This window comes from Myotis lucifugus, unplaced genomic scaffold (assembly GCF_000147115.1).
Source record: "Myotis lucifugus unplaced genomic scaffold, Myoluc2.0 scaffold_49, whole genome shotgun sequence".
NCBI classification, from domain to species: domain Eukaryota; kingdom Metazoa; phylum Chordata; class Mammalia; order Chiroptera; family Vespertilionidae; genus Myotis; species Myotis lucifugus.
The window spans coordinates 4,178,831-4,206,213 of NW_005871097.1; the positions used below are offsets into that span (position 1 = coordinate 4,178,831).

General features: G+C 39.3%; 2 protein-coding genes across 2 annotated transcripts in view; both read right to left on the reverse strand.

Annotated features, from left to right (window-relative positions):
• ZRSR2 (zinc finger CCCH-type, RNA binding motif and serine/arginine rich 2) lies at positions 1-26,366 on the reverse strand. The gene is made up of 12 exons (XM_014455762.2): positions 26,341-26,366; positions 23,158-23,310; positions 22,670-22,749; positions 19,501-19,579; positions 16,166-16,274; positions 15,883-15,969; positions 12,651-12,689; positions 11,719-11,837; positions 7,174-7,387; positions 3,661-3,716; positions 2,573-2,682; positions 1-524 (listed from the first exon to the last, which is right to left on the reverse strand). The coding sequence occupies exons 1-12, from the start codon at positions 26,364-26,366 to the stop codon at positions 19-21; spliced, it is 1,578 nt and encodes a 525-aa protein (XP_014311248.2). The 3' UTR covers positions 1-18.
• The window catches only part of CA5B (carbonic anhydrase 5B), a 78,627-nt gene continuing 74,812 nt past the window's right edge, over positions 23,569-27,383 (reverse strand). The window contains exon 14 of the mRNA XM_006088576.3: positions 23,569-23,988. The gene's annotated coding sequence lies outside the window, so the exon portion shown is untranslated. The remainder of the gene's footprint in view (positions 23,989-27,383) is intronic.

Sequence of the window (27,383 nt, forward strand, 5' to 3'; positions counted from 1 at the left end):
TTTAAAAACACAATCAGTTTATTTGGATTTGGGACTATGAATAGTTCTGTCTCTACTACCTGACCTTCTCCCACTATAATTTCTGAACTTAGAAGGGCTTGGACTCCGACTCCGGCTCCGGCTCCTGCTTCGGCTCCGGTGGCTCTTGCTCCGGCTGCTCCGGCCCCGACTGCGGTCCCTTTTTCTTTCTCTACTTCGTGAACTGTTTCTTTCTCGACTTTTTGCTGTGTGTCTGTGAGACTTCTTATCCCTGTGGGTACTTCTTCTTTTCCTCTCAGATTCTCCATTTCTTTTATAGAAACGGGCCGGACTGGGGCTTCTTCTCCTCCTGGGCCTGCCATAGTACTCATCATGGTGGCCCATTCTCTCTCTCCTCTCTGAGTTCCTACCAAAGGAAGAGCTAGACCGATCTGGAGACAGGTGGATGTCCCTATTAGCTTCCCAAAATTCATTGTTGGGATTTCTGAACACGTGAAGAAAGTTGCAGTGTTTTCCTCTTGGGCATTGCTGCATTTCATATAAACCTGCAATGCAAAGTGAGGAAATAGCATTTCTTGCTGGCACTTTATCCTTTTTAGAAAGTACATTTCTCATGTTGGACATGTCAGAACTATTTTCTTCTTTATATTATTTAGATAATATAAATTGATGTCACAGTTTTGGTTCTCAGAATTTCAAATATATTCAAGTGCTCTAACAAATGGCACTGTGAAAAGTAACAAATCAGACATCTTAATTAGCCAGGATATCCGGTTTCTCTACTGGATTACTGTGTGGTGTGCAAATGACACAAGTGGTAACTCCAAGTTTTTCTAGGGTTTCACCATCCCACTCACTGACAATGTAGATCCCTAATTAACACTTTAAGAAGAAGATGGTAAACATTGGCCTAATGCTTTTAAATTTACCAAGTATTTTTAATATGGAAGATTCTTGTCAAAGTGAAATCCAGTTGAACAACTCAGAAATCTTTTTGGGGTCTTCAAACTTTTTTTTAAAGCAGTAAATTTCCCAAATATGTAAAACAGTTAAAATAGAAATACCTCCATACCACACACTATATACAAAAAGAAAGTTAAAATGGATGAGTCCTAAATGTAAGACACAAAACTATGAAACTTTGAAGCAAACATACAAGTAAAATCTTTGTGACACGTGGCTAAGCAATGGATTGTTAGATATGACAGCAAAAGCACAAGTGAAAAAAAAATTAGATAAATGGGTTATCATCAAAATTAAAAACTTTTGTGCTTCAATGGCCACCGTCAAAGTGAAAAGACAACCCACATAATGGGAGAACATATTTACAAATCATAGATCTAATAAAGGACTTATTTGTAGAATAAATCATGAACTCTTACAACTCAATAGTAAAAAGACATGTAACTTACATAAAAATAGGCAAAGGATCTGAATACACATCTCTCCAAAGAAAATAGACAAATGGCCAATAACAAGGACATGAAAAAATGCTCAACATCACTAGTTAATGGGAAAAATAACCAAACTGTTATTTTTGAAAAACAAAACACAAGTGAAATAGTCTCCTGCTTTGGGAGAGTCAAAGTCATACTCAGAATTACCTCAGTGAAACCATACTGGACTGCCAGAACTAACAAAAATAAACACCTTTATGGAGAAAACGGGTCCACTTCTTTCATCCCCCAAGCCTTTAATCTTAAGGTGTAATGGTTCTTCTTGTTTTCCAAAGCAAGGGATTCCAAAATCTTTTCCCCCTCTTCAATAAGTGGTTTTTAAGTGACAGCATCCATTACGACCAGGTTGCCAAAGATTCAGACTTTGTAAATTATGTATTTTTAAATAAGAGGTGTTAAGCAGACACGTGTAAAGCAAAGAACAGTAAAGGATCAGGAATGTGCTCCCTTAAGACACAAATAGCTCCATCTCTTTGCTTCCGGTACCTTAGCAATACAGTTTGGATAAGCCCATCCAAGAGAAATAAAAAAGAACAAGGCCATCAAAATTGCTGGCTTCTCAAGGGACTGACTCATTTCCTGATTTGGGGCCACTGTCGATGAGTCAGTCTGACTGAATGTGCCCTCACCACATCCCACAGCTAGAATCAATCTACTGCACAAAAGCATGTATTTCAAGTAAAGCAAGGGATGTTATAGGTAACATTTTAGGTGGCAAAGATGAGCAAAGATTCATTAGGGATAAAGATGGGGAAAACAACACAGCTTAAGTGAGGGGAGCCATCAATAGCAAACACCTCTGAAACCGCAATAAGGAAAGGTGGCTTCCAGGGCCACAACTTCTCAGGCTTCCTAAAGTATTAAACACAGGGACCCAGCACTGAGGATGCGAAGACCCAATTCTAGCCCAACTCTGTCATCAATATACTGTGACTTCAATCATATCATGCACAAAGAGACACACAAGGTCTGTTACAGATCTAAAATGTAATGTCCTTTATATAATGATCTCGGCTCATCTACTGTGTGAGGTAAAAGCTATGCTTCACTTCTTTAAAATATTATTTTTTTCACTAAGAATTTCCTTTTATATAACAGTAGAATAACTGGGGGGAAATCATCATGTTATATTTTACCACAAATTGCCATTTTCCACCGGGTCACTGGGCAGAATTCACACTGAAGCTGTCGTCCTGCATACCATCTTCCGTTAAACAGAGAAAAGGCTGCTTGGCATTCTTCTTCCCTTTTAAACCACAAATTAAAGGACACGCTTTACAGTAATGTTCTAATATGTAGATTAATGCTGTTGTTAACAAACCCTTTTATTCGTTTATTGTAGGACCTCCAAGCTTACTGCTTTTGTACTACTAAGAGTACTCATTAGAATATTCCGGCTGCTGAAGCTCACCATTTATTCAGGAACCCTTTTTACCAACTCTCTGAGAGGCTCTGATGCATGGAAACTGGCTTGAGTCAAAGCTTCTTAAACCAAAAGATGGGACCATTAAAAATGCAGAAGTGTTTCCCATTATCAGTGTCAATTATTTCTCAGTTAAGATCACTATTCTTATTACAATGGTTAAATTAACTCATTAGCCACGGTGTGGCCCAGGCAAACAACAAAACAAGCAGAATTGATACACTAACTACACAGAGATTACTTGGGGCTTCAATTCCTGGCTCTTTTGATTTATACTTTCCTCTATTCTAGTTATCCCTTTCAGTTTGTATTTTAATTATTAAAATTATATAAGTAAAAAATTACTATATTACAAAAGATTCAAAACTATGTACTTATACAAAGAATGAAATCCAAATGTATTATTTTCAAATCCCTCCTATATTTCTATATCAGCTCTTAATATTTACGTTTTTAAAAAATACCATGCAGCCCTAACTGGTTTGGCTCAGTGGATAGAGCGTTGGCCTGCGGACTCAAGGGTCCCAGGTTCGATTCTGGTCAAGGGCATGTACCTTGGTTGCGGGCACATCCCCAGTAGGGAGTGTGCAGGAGACAGCTGACCGATGTTTCTCTCTCATCGATGTTTCTAACTCTCTATCCCTCTCCCTTCCTCTCTGTAAAAAATCAATAAAATATATTTTTAAAAATACCATGCATATGAAAGCTATATTATTCCGTGGAAACAATCCCAGACACCAACATAGTCACAACACTATACTGTGACAAACTGTGAAGACATTTTATGTTCAGAATACTTACGATTGGTATTGAACATACACATTGCCCCTCAGATGAGGTTCTAAGTTGCAGCTGACCTAAGGAGCAATGAAGAATTCTATCATTAAAAAAAACAACACTAAGGAAAAGAAGACCTTCAGCCATTAAATGCATTTTGTTCAGGTCAACACTATGAAAACTAGTTATTAATAGAAGATTCCAAAATCGAGGTACTACCCCACTCTCACGTCTATTTAAGGTATACTTCAGCACATAGTGGTTTTGCAGGCCCCAATTAGCTGATCCCTGTTCATCCAGATCCTTTCCCCCCATAGATGTGAAATGTTTCACACATGCACAGAAATCGAGAAAAAAAGTCAGCCCATCTACATACCACCCAGATTTAACACTGACATTCTCCTTTTTGACAGAGAATGTTTAAATATGTAAAACATTAAAGACCCAGTTGAATCTCTTCCATCCTTTTCTCCCTCCTCCATCACATACATAGGCGCTATCCTAAGATTGGGCATATCCTTCACATTCCAAACATAAATACACACACAAATATCCACAGCAACACATACACGCACAGAAATGTATGTCCACTATGCATATATGGGCATACACATATTTATGTATACATATGCAAAGAAACATGTATATATATATTGATGATGTATAGCATTGCTTTGCACATATTAAACTTTTACATAAATAGTATTTATTCTACATCCTTTTTTCAAGATGTAATCCCATAAACTTAAGGACTCATTTTAACTACTGTATACTGAATATATCAAATTAGCAAATCAATTTGTCCACTCCTCAAATGACAGATATCCAAGGTGCTTCCAATTTTTCATCAACAAACAGTGCAGCAGCCAGCATTCTGGAACATGTGTCTGTAGGTGGATGGATTTCTCCTGTGTGCATGACCACAAGTAGTGTGCAGATTTGTAAGTTTACAACTTCACTAGGTACTGACAACTACTGCCCTCTGAAGTGGTTTTACTAATTCACACATCCTTGCCCAGTCTTGGTATTAAGAGAATTTATAATATTTTACCTGATAAGGTGTGAATAATCTGTCATTTTAATATGTACTGTTCCTATTACTAGTTAGGTTGAACATTTGATCATTTGCCTTAGAAAATGACATATCTAATTTGGTTATTTTATTTTAAAAATATTTTTATTGATTGCAAAGAGGAAGGGAGAGGAAGGGAGGGAGGGAGGGAGGGAGGGAGAGAGAGAGACAGACAGAGAGAGAAACATCAATGAGAGAGAATCATGGACCGGCTGCCTCCTGCATGCCCTACACTGGGGCTCAAGCCCACAACCCGGGCATGTCAAACCATGACCACCTGGTTCATAGGTCGATGCTCAACCACTGAGCCACACCGGCCAGGTGGTTATTTTATTTTTTTTATTTGGTTTTATATAATGGTATACAAAGGTTCTCAAATATTCATAGTAATGTTCAGCTTTTATTTTCAAAATAAATGTTTAATTTTACAAATTTGTTCGAGTATTTTTATTAGAGTACCCACCCAAAAAGAGGCAGGATCTGTTTGGGTAGCCACATCAGCTGTACCAGGGACCTTAGCGATCACTTAAGCCAGTGGTTCTCAACCTTCTGGCCCTTTAAATACAGTTCCTCATGTTGTGACCCAACCATAAAATTATTTTCGTTGCTACTTCCTAACTGTAATGTTGCTACTGTTATGAATCGTAATGTAAAATATTTGATAGGCAGGATGTTCTTAGGCGACCCCTGTGAAAGGGTTGTTCGCCCGCCAAAGGGGTCTCGACCCACAGGTTGAGAACAGCTGACTTAAGCCAATGATTCACAAAGACCCATTATTAATTTTCCATGATAAATTTAATGTTTTGGAAATTTTCCTACTAAAAATTTACTAAACAAACACCTTTCCATTTATAACTACCAATGTGATTAGCATGAGCTTGGCTGATAAAATTCTAAACAAAAGAAAACAAATACACCATGGTTAGTAGGTGGCTAGTTGCAGGTAATGGTGTGATTTCCACTACCTGGCCTGAAGTTTTGTGTGTTGTTTTTTTAAATATATTTTTATTGATTTCAGAGAGGAAGGGAGAGGGAGAGATAGAAACAATCAATGATGAGAGAGAATCATTGATCGGCTGCCTCCTGCATGCCCCACACTGAGGATTGAGCCTGCAACCTGGGCATGTGCCCTGACCAGGAATTGAACTGTGACTTCCTGGTTCATAAGTTGATGCTCAACCACTGAGCCATGCCGGCTGGGCTGGCCTGAAGTTTTGAAAGTGGCTCCACCACTGACTTCATGGAGCAGTGTAATGTAGGGATCCCGAGAGGAAAACCACTAATGTTGTCCAATCCCCTCACTTTCGGGATGAGGAAAAGGCATGGAGAGGTAAGGTTACAGGTTTCAGAATGCAGGTCTAGCCAAACCGCACTAATGTGGCTCCATGTTGTGAGTAGCCAGGCAATTCTACTTGAGTGTTTATTGGTTGTGCTGAGAAGTAGTGCGAAGACAGAAAGGCATGCACAACAGAAATAAAAGGCAAAGGGGGGAAGAACATTTTAAAATCTTAAAATCGGTAGAAATAAGTAGAGCTTTGAATTTCATAAGTGCTGCTGGTTAGCAGTTGCTCTACTCTTGGCTATTCCAACTGTCACTTCCAACAATCAGGAAAAAACAACAACTTTATTCCTATCTTTTCCCAGATTATGGGAAAAGATATGACATTTTCCTACCCTAACATAACAGAATCATTAAGGATTGGATCTGATCATTCACAAAGTAGGAGTCTTCACTGTGGTAGGATTCCACTACCAGGTCCTGCGAGCAGTGGCTATTACATCTGACTTTCCTGTTGCTTAATTCTGTGCAATCTGAATGCCTCTTTTTCATCCCATTTGCTGCACTACAAACCATGACTTTGGGAATACTATGTTCAGTATTGAAATTATCCAATGAATAAAAATAATGTAAAGAAAAGGAATCAAGATCTATGTTCCAGTGTAGTTCCAAAAAAAAAGAACATGTACCTGGGTTGGCACCATCAATACAATGCAACAATATAACAACAAACTCAGTAAGTGGAGTGGTATTACACTGTGCACACTGCAGCTCTAGGTGAGACTCACTACTCACAGAGGGAGGGAGAAAGGAAGGTACTGCATGTTCTCTATCATAGGCAGCCTTTAACTGAATGCTGGTACTACTGTCTGTTGAGACCTTCTGCAGAGAATTTACCAGCTAGGAGAGTTAGATCACAAAGGTACTGAAGAGATGAAAGCCTTTCCCATCTAGTCCCTGACACCCAGGATCTTTCATGCTAGTACATGAGTTCATGTAGTACCTCTACCGAGAGAAGGGACTAACATTCATTGAGTGCCTGGGTGGCCTACACAGGGCCAGGCATTGTACGATGGCACACAGCCCCACCCAGGCAGAAAGCCTGTATCCTAGCTCTCTTGTCCTACTGGGTACTTCAGTGGGAAATGACCCAATCTCCTCCTTCATGCGCACTGTGCATGCCCACCTTGAACTGGATCACCTTCCCCACGTTCTTGAACTCAGGGAGCACGTCCTCATAGAAGTCCAGGAACTGCTGGTAGGTCTCCTCTTCGCTGTACTCCAGGCTGGCGTCGGGGTCATAGTCATCCCTTCTGCACTGCTCCATTCCAAATGTTGTAAACATGCTTCTAATAAGAAGGGTGGGGCTCGATGTTGGGAAATTGTGTTTACGTGAACACCTGCATATGAAAGGAAAGTTTAAATTCAGTAGTCCAATAGTTAGAAATTACACATAAAGTGCTTGCGTTAAATTTGGAGATCGAGACTCAAGTAACTTGGCTGTTTTGACTTAATTGTAAAATAAATCCATTCAGACATCAACTTTCAATACTTAAGAAAACTGTTTTAAGACTGAGCAATATATTGATTCCCATTAAAATGCAAAAATTATTTCCAAGTTCATTTGCCATTCGGTACCCCATGTGGGACTTAGGAGGAAGGTGAGAACAATACAATCCTGGTTCTAGACAATCTTCAACTAACCTGATGCTTAGAGAACAGGGTTATCTAAGAGTTGCCAGCTAATGGAGTACTTCAACCTCATACATGTATAACATAAGTTTTCATGGCATTTCTACATTTTTCCACTCTGATCCTTGCAAACTGTTGGGACAGTTGGGGCTAGTATTTCTCTGTACTTTGCAAAGAAGCAAGCACTTACCCAAGTCACATGGCTGATAATTAACAAAGGATCCAAGAGATCTGAGTTAACCTACAGTTCATTAAATGGTATGGCAAATGTAATTAATTTTTATTTAATTGAAGAAGACTAACCATTATGAAGAACAATTTTCTTTTCATTGTGTAAACTGGACCAGTCCATACCTGAATAACTCTTTAAATATCTTTTATTTTTTTATTTACATCCTTCTCCTAAAATAAAATGAAGGGGGAGAAATGTACTTCGAAATTCCAAATCATCAAAATTTTCCTGTTAGGTTTCTAGTTATAAAATTGAGTAGGGCACAATTTTTAGGAAAAAAAAAACCAACCCAGAACTTGTAGAAAGAAAAAAAGCTGAAGAACTAGGCATGTGTTGGGAAAAATAATGGCCCTAAAATGACTAAATGTTTAACTCATCCTCACTTTCCATGTGTACAATATGTATCTGTACACCTAGTGAGATACTGCACACAGAATGCCTGCACACACTGTGCCCAGCTCAGAAATGTGCAGTCAGTGTTCATTAATGTGAAATGTTATTTTTCCAAAGGACCCGCCTAGATTATTCAGTGAGGGACCTTCTGATGAGATCCATCTTCCCAAGTACAGCTACCAACAGAACAAAGAGCAATGATTCAACCTAACTGGCAGTGTTAGCTGTGAATCAGAATTTTACAAGTATGAAGCATGCAGAATTAAACAAGGAACAAATTTAACAAGGTTAACATCCTGCTCATGGGTTTATTACATCTAAATGAACTTGGTTTTAGTTCCCAAGGTGTCAAATGAGTGTTTGTGAGTTTTGGAACAGAGCCAAAGTTCCCATCTAGGGAAAACGTCCCCGTGGCATGGAGATAGGCCATATAACTGAGTATATTCAAGGCCAGCCCTACAGCTCCTACCGAACTCAGCTAAGATAAAAAGAGATTTGGAAAAGCAGTCTAATGCTGTGGTATCAGGCCTGTGTGATTCTTCTGCACACGGATCATCTGTTCGGATTTCAGAGTGGGAGACCCATATTTTCAAAGTAACTCCCCACTTGGTCCTGAAGGTCAGCCATGTTTAAGAACCCCTTGTTTAGAACATGCCACTTACCCATTACTCAGATACTTAAATCAAGTAAGATTGGCACAAAATCACATACCTTAACATTACTTTACCCCAAGGACAGCCAATAAATGGTGTGGGTCTCCAAATGCCCCCCAGGTAAAGCTGACTGATGGCACCTCTTTTTCTCTTTTCAAGGGAACACTCCAGGTACCCACCACCACTGTCTCTCTCTCTATACACACACACATACACACTAGAAGTCTGGTGCACGATTCATGCACAGATGGGGGGGGGCGGGTCCCTCGGCCTGGCTGGCCAGTGGGGGGGTAGGGGGGGCAGCAGGAGGTTGGCCGGCTGTGGGAGCGCACCGACCACCAAGGGGCAGCTCCTGCGTTGAGCATCTGCCCCCTGGTGGTCAGTGTGTGTCATAGCTACTGACCAGTCAACCGGTCATAATAGTCACTTAGGCTTTTACATACATATACACATACATACACACACACACACACTGCAATTAGGCTGCAATCATTTACTGAAGGTCTCTGTAAGAAACATTCTCATGAAAATTACATATGCAACTGTTAACAAAACATCTATCAAAGTTATTGTTTACCTTCCTATTCAATGTCTTTACATAGTTTTTAATGGGAGAAACATTTAGAATCCAATACCAGGAAAATTTCTGCCTTTCCAGAGATACTGCTCATTCTTCCTTTTTGGTAAGAAGTATATAGCTCATCATCTGCCTGGGATATATTCAAATCCAGTGTCAAATATTCTGCACATTCACAGCCCACTTTCTCCTCCTTTCCTTAATTTCGATTTCTTTTATTTTATTAAACAGTGCAGGAGACCCTGAATTTTCTTTATACCTCACGCATTTCCTTAGTGCAGGAAATGCATAAGGTATAAATAACTACTCTGGTAAGTTTTACCTTTCATAGTAATTATGTTCTTTTAGGAAGAAAAAAACAACAACCCCCCTCAAAGCTCTGACTCTAAAATATATCAACTCCAGAAAGGTTCTAGAATTGAACTGTACTAATTACAGAAACAAAACCAAAGAAATGCTTAGGCTACGGAAGTGTTGACTGATGATGTGACAGATCTCAACAGAAAAGAACAGTTGTGTGATCCAGAGCAAGTCCCTACGGCTCCCTGTAAAAGGGGCACAGTGTTTTTGTTGGAAGGGATGGTGCTGGATTTTGTAACTGCTAATTTCTTAGAATTTGATTTCACAACTCACCACTTGAACAATGAAAATATCCAAATTGCTGTCCTACTTTTTTTAAATAGTTGTGATGGTAAAATGTCATATGCCTATCAAAATATTAAGAAATGTTCACAAACTAATCAGACCACTGTCAGTATTTCCTTGAAAAGACTCTCAGGGGTGAGTTTTGAGAGCCTGATAGGCCATAACCTTTTCTGCAAATAAGCACTGTCAACTGATTTCCTGAAACTGCTTAGGACATTTTCCCTTCTATCTTATGCCCAACAGAAGGAGAATCCAAGAATCAGATGACCACAGTCTTAAAATTCAAGGAAATGTTAGAGATATGTTTCATCAATGAGGAAACCTGCAGCTGGAAGACCTTAAATGCAATCTGGTTCAACTATCTACACAAATATAAACTCATGCTGAGTCTTAATTGCACACTGGTGTTTTACATTAATCATTATTATTTCTTGATGAAACTGAGCATACATTTGGAAAACACTTGTAAAAGTACAAAGGGAAATAAAGTTTCATGAGTTCCCAGTTCCTCAAGAGGAAACTTTCACTATTGACCAGATCCTGTGAATCCTTTCAAAGATCTTCTGGGCATACATAATCCTATTATAAAATATAAAAGGAGTTAACCACCCTGCATTTGGGACTCTCAATCCTGGGGGACATTAGAAATACTTGAGGACATTTCAAAACTAAGGCTGCCCAAGTCTCAGAGAATCTGATTTATTCAAATTGAATTAGGACATACTTTTTGTTACAGTTTTCTAGGTGATTCTAATGTGCATCTAGGGTTGAGGACCGTTGGTCTTAAAAAAATGTAAAATGGTATTAATGCTTTAATTTAAAAAGAAATAGAAGAGAAAGAGAAGGTTCATAAGGAAATTATCTCATGGCAGGGATAATTTTATGAATAAGATAAACACGAGAGACAACATACAGTTTCTCATCGAATACATATGAAATTGACTATTCGTATCCCTTTTTGGAATTAATAGGACACTAATATATTAGAAATTTTCTTCTGCAGAATGCATAGTAATAATTAGATTTTGCCGTGGGTGGATTCATTCATCATTATGAATTATTTACTTAATTTGAGTTACTCATTCATAAACAGGCCAAATTATAAAAATCGCCATTGCCTGGCATACAGTAGGTATGAAGACATCGCTAAATGAAGACATCAACACTTAATTTTCCACATGAATGTTTTGTTTCAAAAACACTGATGCAAAAGAGGCAGGGAATAAGAGTTTCTCAGAGAATAATGGCAACAATAACAAAAAACACTCCAAGAGTGCTCGCCATTTGCCTGACACTATTCTACCTGCTTTCCCTACATTTACTCATTTCTGCCTTAAACCCCTTATTAGAGGGTAGGGGTAAGGTGTGTGGGGGGAAGCAGAGAACAGACAATGGGGAACTGGAGAAGCAGTAAGAACATAGCAGATGCCTGACAGTGAACACTTCAAACTCAAGTCCAAGTCACCCCTAAAAATAGAACTCAAAAAGCTCAACATTTTGAGGCACTTCATTCTGACATGATAAAGCAAAATTAGTTACCTATCTCCAAATCTGCAAGCTCCCGTTTTACTGTAGAATGGACAGTTAGCTCGATCTTTCTCCATTATTCTTACATCCGTGGGTGGTTCTGGGTTTTGCCATGTGGCACTATTTTCCAACTGTTGAAAATAACCATGATTCATTAAGAATTAAATGTTTAAAATGTATTCAACTGTTTTGGTCAAAAATAAAGATGGATTCTCTTAGTAATATTAAGTTGTACCATGTAACTTAAGTTGTAACATGTAATGAAGACTTGAAAAGCAATTGGGCTGAGACACAAACTGTGTCTCTCTTGGTTCCCAGTCACCACCCATTATCAGGCATCACCACAGCGACCAAGAGCAGTCACCAAGGTTTTCCTTTGTCCAGGCATTCTGAAAAATGGCCAGGAGTTTTTAGAGCAGCGGTTCTCAACCTGTGGGTCGCGACCCCTATGGGGGTCAAACGACCCTTTCACAGGGGTCGCCTAAGACCATCGGAAAACACATCTATAATTACATATTGTTTTTGTGATTAATCACTATGCTTTAATTATGTTCAATTTGTAACAATGAAATTGGGGGTCACCACAACATGAGGTCGCGGCATTAGGAAGGTTGAGAACCACTGTTTTAGAGAACCACCACTGAGAGAAATCAAGGATACTCTGAAGCAGGAAGGTAAAGGGTCCGTTGGGGGGAGGGGGTAAGAGTGTATGCTGTTTCTTATTCACAAGTACAGCCCACAGGGGTGATTCAATACCATTTGCTTTTATTCATTGATAACTTCTGCAGTTCTTGTTGTTGCATAAATCACAGAGGTGCAAAAGTGACCCCAGATATTTTAGACATGATCTACAGAGCCAACCGCAGAAATAACATTGCTGGAAGTATTGTTTTTAAAGAAATGCTCATCAGTCTCAAATTCTTAACGAAAGGTTTTAAAAATACCTCATTTTCAGCCCGCTCCAGCATCTTCTGCACAGCCTCCTACAAATGGTGCAAACATAGGACTAGTGAAAACCTGGAAGTCAGGTAAGTCACATCTGGTTTCTCTGGTTAAGAATCTCATGTGTAAAAATTTTAACAACCCATTCATACAAAAAGTTTTAGTTTCTAATTTGCTTTCTACAGCACTAATCTTCTGAAAAGATTTCAAAGGTGAGTTTTCATTCAAATAGGACATTCACTGGCTCAGATTGCAAAAATATTGAAAATATCTTAGAACAGTAACAGTCATATTTAGTGTATCTGAGCATATATGTCATGTTCTAGTTTTTAAGATGAGGTATTATGAATATTATAAAACACAATGGTAGAAGAAACATCATAAACATTTAATAGATGCTAAAATGTGACATGAACAGTAGTAATTAGGATTGATGAAAAATCTCAAACTTTTCAATAAGGCAAAGGAAGTCCTGCAATATGCCAATAGATTTGACTTCATTGGCATTTAAACAAGTTTTTGAAATTATGGTCAACGGACTTTTCTTCCCTAGACCCTTAAAGCGTTACATAAAAGACTCATCTATCTAGCTTCTTTCTTAATAACTCTACCTGGTCATGTGAGAGTCCTCAGTAACTTAAAAGATCAAATGAAAACTACTTCTTCCCTACCTCTCACCCCATTTCAGTTCAAACTAAAAACCTACAAGTGTATGACTTAAACTCCCCTCCCTTTCTTTTTTTTAAAAATATATTTCTTTATTGATTTCAGAGAGGAAGGGAGAAGGAGAGAGAGAAACATCGATGATGAGAGAGAATCATTGGTCGGCTGCCTCCTGCACGCCCCATACTGGGGATCAAGCCCACAACCCAGGCATGTGCCCTTGGCCGGAACCAAACCTGGGACCCTTCAATCCGAAGCCCTATCCACTGAGCCAAGCCAGCAAGGGCTCCCCTCCCTTTTTCCCCTCCCTGTACATTCAATCTACTAGCTAGAGTCCTATTAACTCTGCCTAAACACACCCCAAATCTGTGTACTTTTCTGTATTAAGCACTACCTTCATCCAAACCAACACCATGTCCTATCTGGAACAGCTGCCTCTCTTACTAGATCACTTTTTCCACTTTTGCCTCCTTGCTCACTACCCGCTTCTTTATACAAAAAGTTAGAATGCTCTGTTAAAGGTAAAGATATAAATTAGATGAAGTCAACTCCCTGCTTAAAAAAACCTTCCAATGCCCTAACCGGTTTGGCTCAGTGGATAGAAGGTCGGCCTGGGGACTGAAGGGTCCCGGGTTTGATTCAGGTCAAGGGCATGTACCTTGGTTGCAGGCACATCCCCAGTAGGGGGTGTGCAGGAGGCAGCTGATCGATGTTTCTCTCTCATCGATGTTTCTAACTCTCTATCCCTCTCCATTCCTCTCTGTAAAAAATCAAAAAAATATTTTAAAAAAAAAACCTTCAATGGCTTCCCATTACTTTTAATATAAAATCCAAATTCCTCCTTCAAATCCAGGTCTTACATGATCTGACCCTGCCCACCCTGCTGACCTCTCCACCTGCCACTCTCTTCTTTGGTCTCTGAGATTAAGGTACCCTGACCTTCTTTCCACTCCAAGCACAGGCCTCTTCCTTCTGCCTGGACCCCTTTTCTCCCTGAGATCTCTGCACTCAGGTATCAGCTGACAAATCGGCTCCTCATAGAAGTCTTCCTTGACCATGCAATCTAAAAAAGTACTCCCCTCCCCTCGTCACTCTATCACATGACTCTGCTTTATTTCTTTACAGCACCTAACATGATCTTATAGCACTTAAAATGAGCTTTTTTTGCTTACTTATCATCCAGCTCTCCCCTCTAGAAAACTAATTCAATGAGAGCAGGGACTTTTTTGATGCTTTATCTCTATCCACTAGAGAAGTATCTAGCACAAAGCAGAAACAGACTGCATATCCCTTTTATAAGCTTAGAATCTACTTCATTTTACCCCTTTCTCCTTAATGTCTCAACAGACTTCCTCTGAAACAAATGCCTTAGTATTTTAAAAAAAGCCTTAGCTTTTATCTGATGCCAGAAAGACTGAAATTAAAGAATATTCTACTACTAAAATGGGAATTGATTACTCTCTATTAAAAAATGACAAGTTCCAAACAACTGCCCTGCCCCTAAAAAACTACTGTGGGCTTGTCTTAATCTGGAAAGCAGTGCTCAAATAAGGGTTTCTAAAAAAACTTGCACTGGAAGTAACTGATAGCCTGAGCCTGAGACACAAAAAGCAAAGGTCAAAAAGGCTGCTTCTACCCATCATGACTAGGGTGTAAATAAATGCATTTTCCCTATGATATAGTGATTAATTACCCAATTTTATACTAATCAAACCCAGCAATATTACAGAAAAGATACATCCTGATGAATGACTCAGGAAAGATGACCTGTGGTATCTTTGAAATAAATACACTGTTAAGGAACAGCAACAAAATATACCAGATCTTTAAAAAGAATCCTGAAGATACAGACAGGAGATATGTACATATAACCTTATAAATTTTTTTAAATGAGCAACTATGTGTTAGCTACAATTGTATTATAGCCCAAGATAGAAAGGAAGTCAAGATTTAACAACAAAAAAACCTTCCTAATTCCTCAATATTTGAGTTCCTAATTTCTTTCAATCAACTAATTCTTGCCGACATGTCATAAGCAGTTAACTCTTATAAATCAAATGTGAAAACCATACAAAATATTATTCTGTAAGTCAACCCATATACAACAGCATTTGCTCTAGAGTGGTACATGGGATAAAGCAGGGGCCCACTGCCTGTTTTTGTAAATAAAAATAAAGTTTTATTGGAACATAGCCACAACCATTCATTTGGCTGCTTTCACGGCACACTGCCAGGGCTGGGTGTTTGCAGCAGACACCGTATGAACCATAAAGCCTAAAATGTTTACACTCTGGCCCTTTACAGAGTTTGCCAATCCCTGGTAAAAAGGGTAAGATGGGTAAAGCTGAAGAAAAACCTTAATTAAAGTAGCCGCCAATGCACAGATGAAAAACTCTAGAGCACCAGAAGCAAACTCTAGTGTATACTTCACTAAAAACATGACTCTTCCTAAACAAAAAACTGGAGCCCAAGCCCTGCTATGCCTATACCTTAATCTTCAACCCCATCACTTGCCACATCAGCTCACTAAGAGGATACGCAGTGCGTTTATCCTCCTGTGACAGGAATCACCTCTCTTTCTCTCTTCTCTTGTAGCTTCTGCTCCTCCTCTTCTTTCTCTTTTCTCTGCTGTTCTTCCCATTCTTCCTTTAACTTTCTCTTTACAGGGGGGAAAAAAGGAAAAGTAATATTTTTTTCAGACTTACTTTTTAAAACATTTCACATACAGGGCAAATAAAACAATTTTTTACAACATTGATAAAATGAGTGATATCCATTTTTTTTAAGTTCAAGATATATAACTCTTAATGAGTTTTGGGTTAATTAGTCAACTGGTTGTCTGATAATACTGTACCTCCTGTTCTTCCTGCCGTTTTCTAGCTGCCTCTTCCTTTTCTTTCTTTATTCTGAATTCTTCTTGTGCCTTCTGCTCCCGCAGCAACCACTCCTCATGTAATTTTTGCCTATAAATGTGATAATGCAATCAAATAAAAGAAATGGGCAATAATCTACAAATACACACACACACACACACAATAGCAAAAAATGGCATGTTTGGAAATGATTAAACTATCACGAAAGACATTTTCTAGAAAGCAGTTAAGTGGGAGTAAGAGGGTCAGAAGACATGAGTAACGATCTTAGAAAAGCACTACCCTTACTTCAGCAACTGTCTTCCTAGAAGGCAACAGCTTAAAATCACTACTACATTTTGTATTTGTGACATCTCTCACATAAAACACTGACACTACAACTTTCCCTGTCGGTTGACCATAGTGATGTTTAGATGCCAATAAAGCAAGTAACAAGTTTCAAAGCCACATCTAGCTTTTCACATTCAAAATGTATTACCCTTCCTATTCTGCACATTCTAAAAGTGGCAACTGCAGGATTGCAGCAGTAGGGAAAACTGGCATCTTCTGCCATAAGCCTTTGGACTGCTACTATACACAGTTAAGAGACTCCTGTGGTTTGCCCCAAGCACTGAAACAAGGAAAATAAAACTAAATCATCATGTCTTTAAAATGAAGAAAGTTACAGGTTTTAAGAAAAGATGACAAGGAGTTATAAAAATAAATTAGCAGGTGTCTAGTTTATTTTAAAAATGACCAATTATAAAGAGTGATGCTATCTTAAATTGGTGTCTTGGACATCAAATATCACAAGTTTCTAATTTAAAGATGGGTTATGGCTCAAAAGTTTATTAGCCCATCGGGGGTGTTTAGAACCTAGATTGCATTTCCCCACGTAATCTCGAAATGGGAAATGAAATATGAGAAATTGTTCTACATCTCTTCAGCAACATTAGGAGTTAAATAAGGTTTTATGTCTAGGGACCCAGTCACAATTTCAAATAATCTATGGGGAAAATATATTCCATTTCCAACTGCAGATTCTAGGAACACGTCTTTTAGCCATGATAGAGACTGGCATACTGCAAATGTTGAAGTTATACATGGATTTTTGACTGTGCAGGGAGTCGGTGCCCCCAACCCTCATGTTGTTCAAGGATCAACTGTGTGACAGCACTATAACAGAAATCTATAATAATAAGAACCAGAGTTATCACAGCACCTCTTATCTGCTAACACTATGTTAAGTATTATGCATTTATCCCAATTTTATGAGGTAGGTACTATGATTGACTTTATCTCTGTATTTAAGGCAAGGAAATTGAAGCTTAGAGATTAAGCAACTTGAATACAACTACTAAGTAGCAGGGCCAGGCCTGAAATGCAGACGTGGCTGAATCTACTCCATGTTCCCAATCACTATTACATTTTTTTTCTGTTTGGCATTTTGATCAATTCATCTAATTATGTGCTTAGGTAGATAACAGGAATTAATTATAAGAAGCAACATTTCTAATGAACATACTAAATAGAGAGTGTCTATAAAGTTTTTTCTCCTCTTAAAACATTTTTATTTTTTTATTGTGGCAAAATATACCATAAAAATTTGCCATTTTAACCATTTTTAAGTGTACAGGTGAGTAGCATTAAGCACATTCACATTACTATGTTTAACATAAACAAAGACAAAACTACCCCCTGAAAAATACTAGAGAATAAAACACACAATATTTTGGCATCTTGGAATGAGGGAGGCCTTTTTTAAGTCAGACACCAAGGCAAGATAACATGATGAAAGTTGACAATATGAAAATCAAATGATGGTAATTAATGCTGTAAGCCAAGTTAGGATTGATGACAAATGAGAAAAAATATACATCACACATATGACAGATAAAGAATATTCTTAATCAAGTAATAACACTGCTCACACAACAAACTTAAAAAATATGTAACAAAAGAGAAATATGCAAGACTTAAGCAAGCAATCTATAAATATGTAATAAAATATATAAAAAGATACTCAACCCTACTAATTAAGAAATGTACATTTGAAACAATGAAATACAACTTTTGACTATAGGAGTTTATAAAATTGATAATACCTAGTGCAAGTGAAGGTATGGGGAGATGGGCACCTTGATTCACTGTTGGAGGGGCTGCAGACTGCAAACTGGGAAGCCCTTCCTACCTGCCCATCTACATTGTATGTGTATTTATCCTTTGATCGCAACCATTTCATTTCCAGGCATTTTCCTAAGGAAATAATAGGACAGTTACCAAGGATATATATGGTCACTGCAACTTTTTAAAAAAATCCTCACCAGATGACATGTTTTCCATGGATTTCAGAGAGGAAGGCAGATGTGAAAGAAAAACATCAACTGTATCCATATGCTGCCCAACCGGGATCAAACCCACAACTGAGGTACGTACCCTTGACAGGGAATCCAACCTGTGACCCTTCAGTGCTCTGGCCAATGATCTAACCACTGAGCCACCGGCCAGTGCCTTTTTAAATACAACTTTTTATATAATAGTAAAAAACCTGAATGTAAATTAATAGTACATAGTAAGCAAATGTTAGCTAATAGTAAATTACCTACATGTCCATTAGTAAATTACAAATTATGAATAAAGAATAAATTATGCTATATCTATACAATGAATACTATGTTGCCATTGAATTGGTTGAATTGGATCTCTGCATCAACACTAAATGACCTATATATTTAGCAAAAAAAGCAATGTACAGAAAACATATAAATATCATCCTATTATAGAAACACATGTATACTTTCTCTCTTACATTCTTTTTTTTAATACTTACCTGAAGATTTTTTTTTACTGATTTTTAGAGAGGAAGGAGGAGGGAGAGTGACAGAAACATGGATTGGGTGCCTCATGTAGGCACTCGACCAGGGATTGAACCTGAAACCTGGGTATGTGCCCTGACTGGTAATCGAACCCATGACCTTTTGGTGTACAGGACTATGCTCCAATCAACTCAGCCACACAGGCCAGGGCTCTTTTTTACATTCTTAACAGTGACTATCTTTGGGTGTGTTGAGTTCATTAAAGCCCTTTCACTTTTTACACTTCTTAATTGTTTGGATTTTTTTCAAAAACATTTATGAATTAGCAAAAACAGAAAAATACTTCCATTAAAAATATGACAACATCTAGTTATAGCCTGTCAGCTAGAGATTTAATTATCCAAGGTATTTTATAAGACTTATTTTGGACAGGGTGCTAGAAAAGACCCATACTCCTTAGTAAAGACATAATATTCAAATGAAATAACTGGCTTCACAAGAAGTGCTCAGTCTATGCTGACCTCTCTATCTCCAACAGCTTCTCTTCTTGTTGTTCAATAAAAGATTCCTCCTCTTCCTCCTGCTTCTTCTGTGAGAGTCCTGGGGGAATTTAAATGTTTTATTAAACTATCTGAGAACAAAACCTTAGTCAATATTACAGGGAAAAAATACAGATACATTCTTTAATTTTTACATTTATGGTATGGTCCTGTTTTCAAAACTTTCTAATAATAAGGCTCTAACTGCCCAACTTTGGTACAATCTGAGCATCAAAATGAAAAGGGGTCGCGACCCACAGGTTGAGAACCGCTGGACTAGACACTGCCTTGACCAGTGGTCGGCGAACTGCGGCCCCTTGAAGTGTGGCTCTTCCACAAAATACCACGTGCGGGCGTGCATGTACAGTGCGATTGAAACTTCATGGCCACACTCAAGGGGCCAAAGAGCCGCATGTGGCTCGTGAGCTGCAGTTTGCCGACCACGGGCCTAGACACAGCCAATATGCAAAAGTATCTGTTGCCTGATTCGCTCAACTCCTCATCATGCCTCAAACCAAGCTCACACACTCCAGGTGATCACTAAAAGTTTTGGGTGTAGCCTATTCTCTACATATATGTATCCTTGCATATATTTGATCATACAATATATCTAACTGTATTATACATGCAATTATGTATGGAATCATGCCAGTTTTACAACTTGCTAACAAGGCAGCTCATTCCAGGTTATTTTAAGTAGAAGCTGGTGCTAAAGAGACTACGTGTAAATGAGAGGCTGACATTTCAGAAATTTCTACCAATCATTTGTCAACTCACTCTTATAACAATTTTTTAGAATACCTCTATAATCTAACCTTCTGGGCACTGTTTACCCATCTAATGTGTGCTATAATGAACCGCCTCTCCACAAAGGCTCACTCCCAACGCACTTTGCAAAGTCAAAGGGGATTAAAAAAAATCCAATGCAATACAAACAACAGCTATAGGATTTAAAATGGAAAGAAAAAAAGTAAGAGTTTAAAAAAAAGTGTTAGAAGAAAACAGGTTAATAAAGGTAGCTGAGAACTTTAAGGGGGTGGGGAGATCACTAACAGCATCAATAGCTTGAACTCACCCTGTTTTTCCTTTTATCCCTGATACTTTATCCTGCCTCTAGTGGACCAGTTTTAAATGAATAAAAAAGGAGGTGCTAACAAAGGTTGCAGTTAAACACACTTTTTCCATTCTACATATTCCAAGCATTGCCTCTAAATCAAGCATGTCAAATTCGCAGCCCCTAGGCCATATGCGGCCTGCAATGAATATGTCTGTGGCCCAGCCAATATAATGGCATGTAAGAAATCCTATATGATAAAAAGCTAATATGCAAATTGACCGAATGGTGGAATGACCGGTCGCTATGACGCGCACTGACCACAAAGGGGCAGATGCTCAATGCAGGAGCTGCCCCCTGGTTGTCAGTGTGCTCCTACAGGGGGAGCACTGCTCAGCCAGAAGCCCTGAGCTGAGCTCATGGCTGGTGAGCACAGTGGAGGTGGCAGGAGCCTCTCCCACCTCCACAGCAGCGCTAAGGATGTCTGACTGACAGAGACTGACAGACATCCCCCAAGGGCTCCCAGACTGTGAGAGGGCACAGACTGGGCTGAAGGAACCCCCAAGTGCACGAATTTTGTGCACTGGGCCTCTAGTGTTTTAATAAAAATTCCATAACTTAATTTTTACAATATTCTGTTATACATAATTATTAATAATGAACTACAACATTCGCTAATGACTGATTACTAATCATGTTGCATTCATTCCCCTTACGTGCAGGCATACCATTTCTCTCCACTGATACCAGCAGCGAATATTTTAGCAGCCAATGGCCATGTCATTAGTCTTGGACTGACTTATTTGGTGTGCGCAACAAGAAAAACTGCTCTTTCCAAGAACAAGAAAAATAGGTTTATTTGTGTTACGCTTATTAATTTGTGCATTAATTCAGTGTCTGGTAAAGTAATGTTCAAGAAAAAATATTAATTTTTATTAAAATGTTCTATTATTTTATGTTAATGATTACGCATTTATTGCAACCCTTTGTATTCAGCATGTCTCTATTGAAATAAACCTACGTTTCTATGAAAATGGAAGCTTTTGGGCTTTTTGCAGCCCACATAAACTTAAACCTTATTTATTTGGCCTGTGTTAGCTTTTGAGTTTAACATGTTTGCTCTAAATAATTACTAGGCAACTCCAGTGGTAAATAAAACTTCTATGGCTTTGTTTCTCAAGGCCCAAGAATCCTAGTTACTTAAGGCCAGGGTCTGTGAACTTCAAGAATTGTCAGGATAACTTAATAAGCATATTCTGGACAATCTGTACAGCAACCATTATAGCTCAGTAGTCCAGTGTGATTTCAGTGCTTCCATCTACATTTGTAACTACTATATAATTTTATAACTAAGTTAGTAGTACTAATTTCATTATATTAAACAGACAGGTTTAATATATAAATGTTAGATTCCGCCATGTGAAGGACAAACGATACCATGGCCAGTACAGATGAATGTTCCACAGTATTTTAACAGAAAAATAACCACAGGGCAATAGTATTAGTAATAGCATTTCAAATTCCAATCAGTGCCATATTCATGTTGTATCTGTCTCCCATCATCTGTAACATCACACTAATGTAGATGTGATTTTTACTGGATGTGTAATTTCACTTGGTTTTGTATATATAGTATTTATAGTTAAGAGTTTGGTAACTAGTTTTATGCTTATATATGTCAATAACGTATCAATAACAACTTGAGTCAACAAAGGGTCTCTTATATTACTAAAGTTTGAGAGAAACTTGCAAAATGTCTAAAATCCTCAACTCCTGCTGGTTTTGCAAAGAAAAATATTCACCGAATACTTAATACGTGCAAGGGCTGTGCTAGCTGCTGTAATTCATGATGTGTGCACCTGTACTATTAGATAGTTCATAAGTACCTACACACAATCAGTGGGTGATGATTCACCAAGACCTTTTCCTTCTCTGTAGTACGGTAACAAGGTTTCCGACATGGGTCTAACATAACTTGACTTGGGAAGCAGTCGCCCCAGCAATTCCTACCAGATGCAATTCTCAGCATCCTTCTGACAGGGGCAGTGGGAGAGCAATTTCATTCATACACAGAAAACGGAGTAAGAGGCCGGTTACCTGAGTCTCTCAATCGAGCGAGTTCCTGACGGCGTTTCTTCCGTTTCTCCTTCTTCAGGGCGGCCCTGTACTTTTTGTGGCTGCGAAAAGCAGACAAGCACACTCGGCGTCAGTGGCCGCACCTGGGGCGCTGTCTGCCTGGGCTCCGCTCTCCTCGGCGCCCAGTGACAGGAAATCCCTCGGCCGCTCGGGAGTGAAATCTTGCTTCCCGTGTTTTATTTACAGAACACGCCTTGGCCATCCCTCGCCCTTGCCCGCCCAGACGGCAGGTGTTCTCCATCCCGCCACCTGCTCTCCTGATCGCCTCCCGGAGCCCACCGAGAGCCCACCGACGTCCGGGACAGGAGAGCGCCCCGGGAGGCTCGAGCCGCCGCGGTCGCCGGCTAGGCCTAGCTCCCCCTTCCTTCCTGCATGCACACCCTCCATGCCCAGGCTCGGCCCGCTCCGTCCCCTCTCCCAACCAGATCATCTCCCTCAGCCCAACTTACCTTAGTTTGTCCGGGAAGCATCGCCGTCTGGGGCGCCGCCATGTTGCCGGCGCCGCCACGCCCACAAGAGCCTGCCGGGAAAGGGGGGGCTCCCGGCGAGGGGCGCAGTTGGCGGGGCCCCCGAAAGGAAACCACGGGGCCCGCCTTTTTTCTCTGAGGGGGGGGGGGTGGCCCCCCCCCCCAAAACGCCCCAAAAAAAAAAAAAGGGGGAGGTTTTCGGCGGTCGTGGCTCGTCTTCCGAAACTCTGCACAAATAAATGTCTCCTTCTCGAGAATCGCTAAGCCGGCCTGCAAGTACCTCTTCCCTCCTACCGCTCTCGACACCATAGTGGAATGGCTTGGGGCCCTGAGGTTAAAGTAACACTTCTTCCTCTTTTCTCCTCATCCTCCCCCCCCCCCAGAGCTCGCCTTGCTTCCCAGTCCGACTTCCCAGGCTCCGCCTCCTTCCCGCGACTCCACCAATCAGCGCCTCAGACCAAGCTCCAGACTCACCCCTTTCCATTCACATCTGGGGGCTGCAGAGGTGAACTTAACTCCCTGGCCTAGCTTTGTACCTCTTGCCTCTAAATCAAAATTACTGAGCTACCCAATTCCTAAACTGCCCCGGCTCCCCCTAGTTCCTCCTTGGAATCATTCAACGGAAGCACAAACTCTACATAAAGCCTGTCCTACTCCCTCTTACAGAGACACTTGGAGTAACACACCTCCAAGTTGATCTTGTCCGGTTCAGTGCATCGGTAATTAGAGGCTTTGGAGTTGAATGGACTAGGAAACTCAAGCCTTGGCTCTCTGATCTTGAGTAAATTCCTTAATGTCTAGTCCTCAGTTTATCTGTAAAAATCGAGATAGTAACAATAGTTTTCAAACGTATGCTACGTATTGGCATGGTGCCTGGCAATAGCTGCTATATCATCACCGGTGCGAAAACTTCTCCACCCCCTCAAAAGTGGGTTAGGTATTTGCCCTGCCTGCGCTCCAAGCATAGGTATTTCACCTTTCATAACACCTATCACAATATATTGCACTTTGTTGCTTTCACAAGTCTTCTTGCACTGAATCTTTAACTCCCTGAAGGTAGAGACTTGGCAGTTATATTCTGAAACTAGAGAATGCCCTGAGTGATGCAGAATGTACCTATGCAAATCACCATTTTTCTATTTCCTGTGACCAGGACTTATGCTGAGAATTACTGCCATACTGAAAGCATCAGTGTTCGGGTTGCTGTAACATTTCTTATAAATTGCACTAGACTTTCACATAATAACAAGAAGGAATGTCTTCTAGGAAGATACTCCTAATTTTAAAAGTCATTTCCAAATTATAGTTACCATCATTTAAATCAGCGGTTCTCAACCTATGGGTCACAACCCCTTTGGGGGTCGAATGACCCTTTCACAGGGGTCGCCTAAGACCATCGGAAAACACATATATAATTACATATTGTTTTTGTGATTAATCACTATGCTTTAATTATGTTCCATTTGTAACAATGAAAATACATCCTGCATATTAGATATTTACATTACAATTCATAAGAGTAGCAAAACTACAGTTATGAAGTAGCAACGAAAGTAATTTTATGGTTGGGGGTCACGACAACATGAGGAACTGTATTAAAGGGTCGCAGCATTAGGAAGGTTGAGAACCACTGATTTAAATGGATAAATCATAAGATAAAAATAAGGTATGTAAACATTTAATGCAAAGATACATTCTGCTTTGATATTCCAATAAATAAAACAAGGTTATCTTTACTCGGCAATATAACATACATTTCCTATTTTCCTTGGTGACTAAAATATATCTACTTATTCTCAAGTAAGTATATTTCAGTTTATGCCCCTTCTATGGGAAAATGCCTAAATTTTTATTTTATGTTGTCAGTAGAAAATAGCTGATTATCTAAAAAATATTTTACTTATATAAATCATGTAGTAGATAATGCTATTATTAAATGTCTTAGTTAATATAAAGAGACCAAAGGATAGCCCATAAGTATATTTTTTATTTACTGCAAGCATAAAATGATTTTTAAAAAATGTCTACTCTTAATGTCAGGTTTGGACTCTTTCAATTAGTTTTTTTTTTCTTGCTCTAGTAGGACAATGGTATTAGGATTCACTCAATGGTCAATGCAGAAACCCTCAGGAAAGAAAATTTCATTTTTTTATAAATATGTTTTTATTGATTTTTAAAGAGAGAGGGAGAGGGATATAGAGATAGAAACATCAATGAGACTACTGACTCTTGCACACTCCCAACTGGAGATTGAGCCTGAAACCTGGGTATGTTCCCTGACTGACCGGGAATTGAGCTGGGGACTTCTTGGTTCATGGGTTGATGCTCAACCACTGAGCAATATTGGCTGGGCAGAAAATGTCATTCTTTACCTACTATTAATTTCAGTATTAAATTTGTTCAAGGACATACAACAGGGTCTCAAGTCTCTGCAACCCTCACTCTATGCCGAGGGATGGATGGATATGGATGGATGGATATATATATATTCCAGATTACAGTTATAACTTAAAATAGCAAGATAAACTACTTATGAATGCATATTAATATGAAAAATGCTGATTTGTAAAAACTGATTAAAAGTTTTCTTTGGGCCCTAACCGGTTTGGCTCAGTGGATAGAGCGTCGGCCTGCAGACTGAAGGGTCCCGGGTTCGATTCCGGTGAAGGGCATGTACCTTGGTTGCGGGCACATCCTCAATGGGAGGTGTGCAGGAGGCAACTGATCGATGTTTCTCTCTCATCGATGTTTCTAACTCTCTATCCCTCTCCCTTCCTCTCTGTAAAAATATCAATAAAATATATTTTTTTAAAAACAAGTTTTCTTTGGAGGAGAGAACTATACAATGATAGTTGTTATTATTTGAGTCTTGTCTAGTGATAAGGTCAAAGCAACACAACTTCAGGTGGTTTGAGAATGAATGGTGGCAGAACTGATCTCCCCACCTAGAACCCAAACAAAAGTACCATTTCTGAAGACTGGTTGAATTAAAAAAAAAACAGTAATAAAAATGTACATATACTGACAATGTCTTAGTCAGTTCTGGCTGCTGTAACAATATACCAGAGATTGGGTGGCTGATAAACCACCACAATTTATTTCTTACAGTCTAGAGGCTGGGAGGATAAGATCAAGGTGCCAATAAATTTGGTGTCTGCTAAGTACCTCGTTATTGATTCATAGACGGCCATATTCTCTATGTGTCCTCACATGGTGGAAGGAGTGAGAAAGTTCTCTGGGGACTCCTTTATAAGGGCACTAACCTCATCATGAGGATTCCGCCCTCATGATATAATCACCTCCCAAAGGCTCTACTTCTTAATACCATCACTTTGAGGGTTAGGATTTCAACATATGAATCTTGGATGGTGGGGAGGGGGCATAAACACTCAGTCCATAAACACAAGAATGCATTACTATTTATCTGTAAAGTAGCCGGTATTGTTTATATGTACTAATTATATGGTAAAATTAGAGCTTATTCACTTAAATGAACTACCCACTTTGGTCAATAACATTTTATATGAAACAACTAACAAAGTTGAATTAAAAATACAATACAACATTAAGTTAAATAAATATCAAGTAAGTAATGTGTTTCTTCTAGTGACAAAGAAAAATACCTAAAGCAATTTCAATACTGTATTTTTGCTAATATCATGTCCCCCAGAAAGACATCTTCCTAAACTTTTTTGAGGTGGATGCCTGGTTTTAGAATAGCCAACATTACCTTAACGGTCCAGTGGTCAGCAAACTGTGGCTCGAGAGCCACATGCGGCTCTTTGGCCCCTTGAGTGTGGCTCTTCCACAAAAATACCACGTGCGGGCGCGCACGTACAGTGTGATTGAAACTTCGTGGCCCATGCGCAGAAGTCGGTATTTTGTGGAAGAGCCACACTCAAGGGGCCAAACAGCCTCATGTGGCTCGCGAGCCGCAGTTTGCTGACCACTGCTAACCCATGTAGCACTGGGAAAGGAGAAAGGGGCTGGCAGCTTGCCCTACTGGTGATGTCAGCAGATCATGCCCTGGTTTCATAAAAACAGGTGAGCTGAGGGGGAGCAGGTGGTTCTTTCCATTCTGGCTTCGCTAGTAAAATCCTTATGAGTTTTCCATTCACTTTCTGATCTACATGTTAGGATATCTTGCAGATTTTACACACATGTTCCATACTCAAAACAACTAATAGGAAGAAAAGCTCGTTCAACAA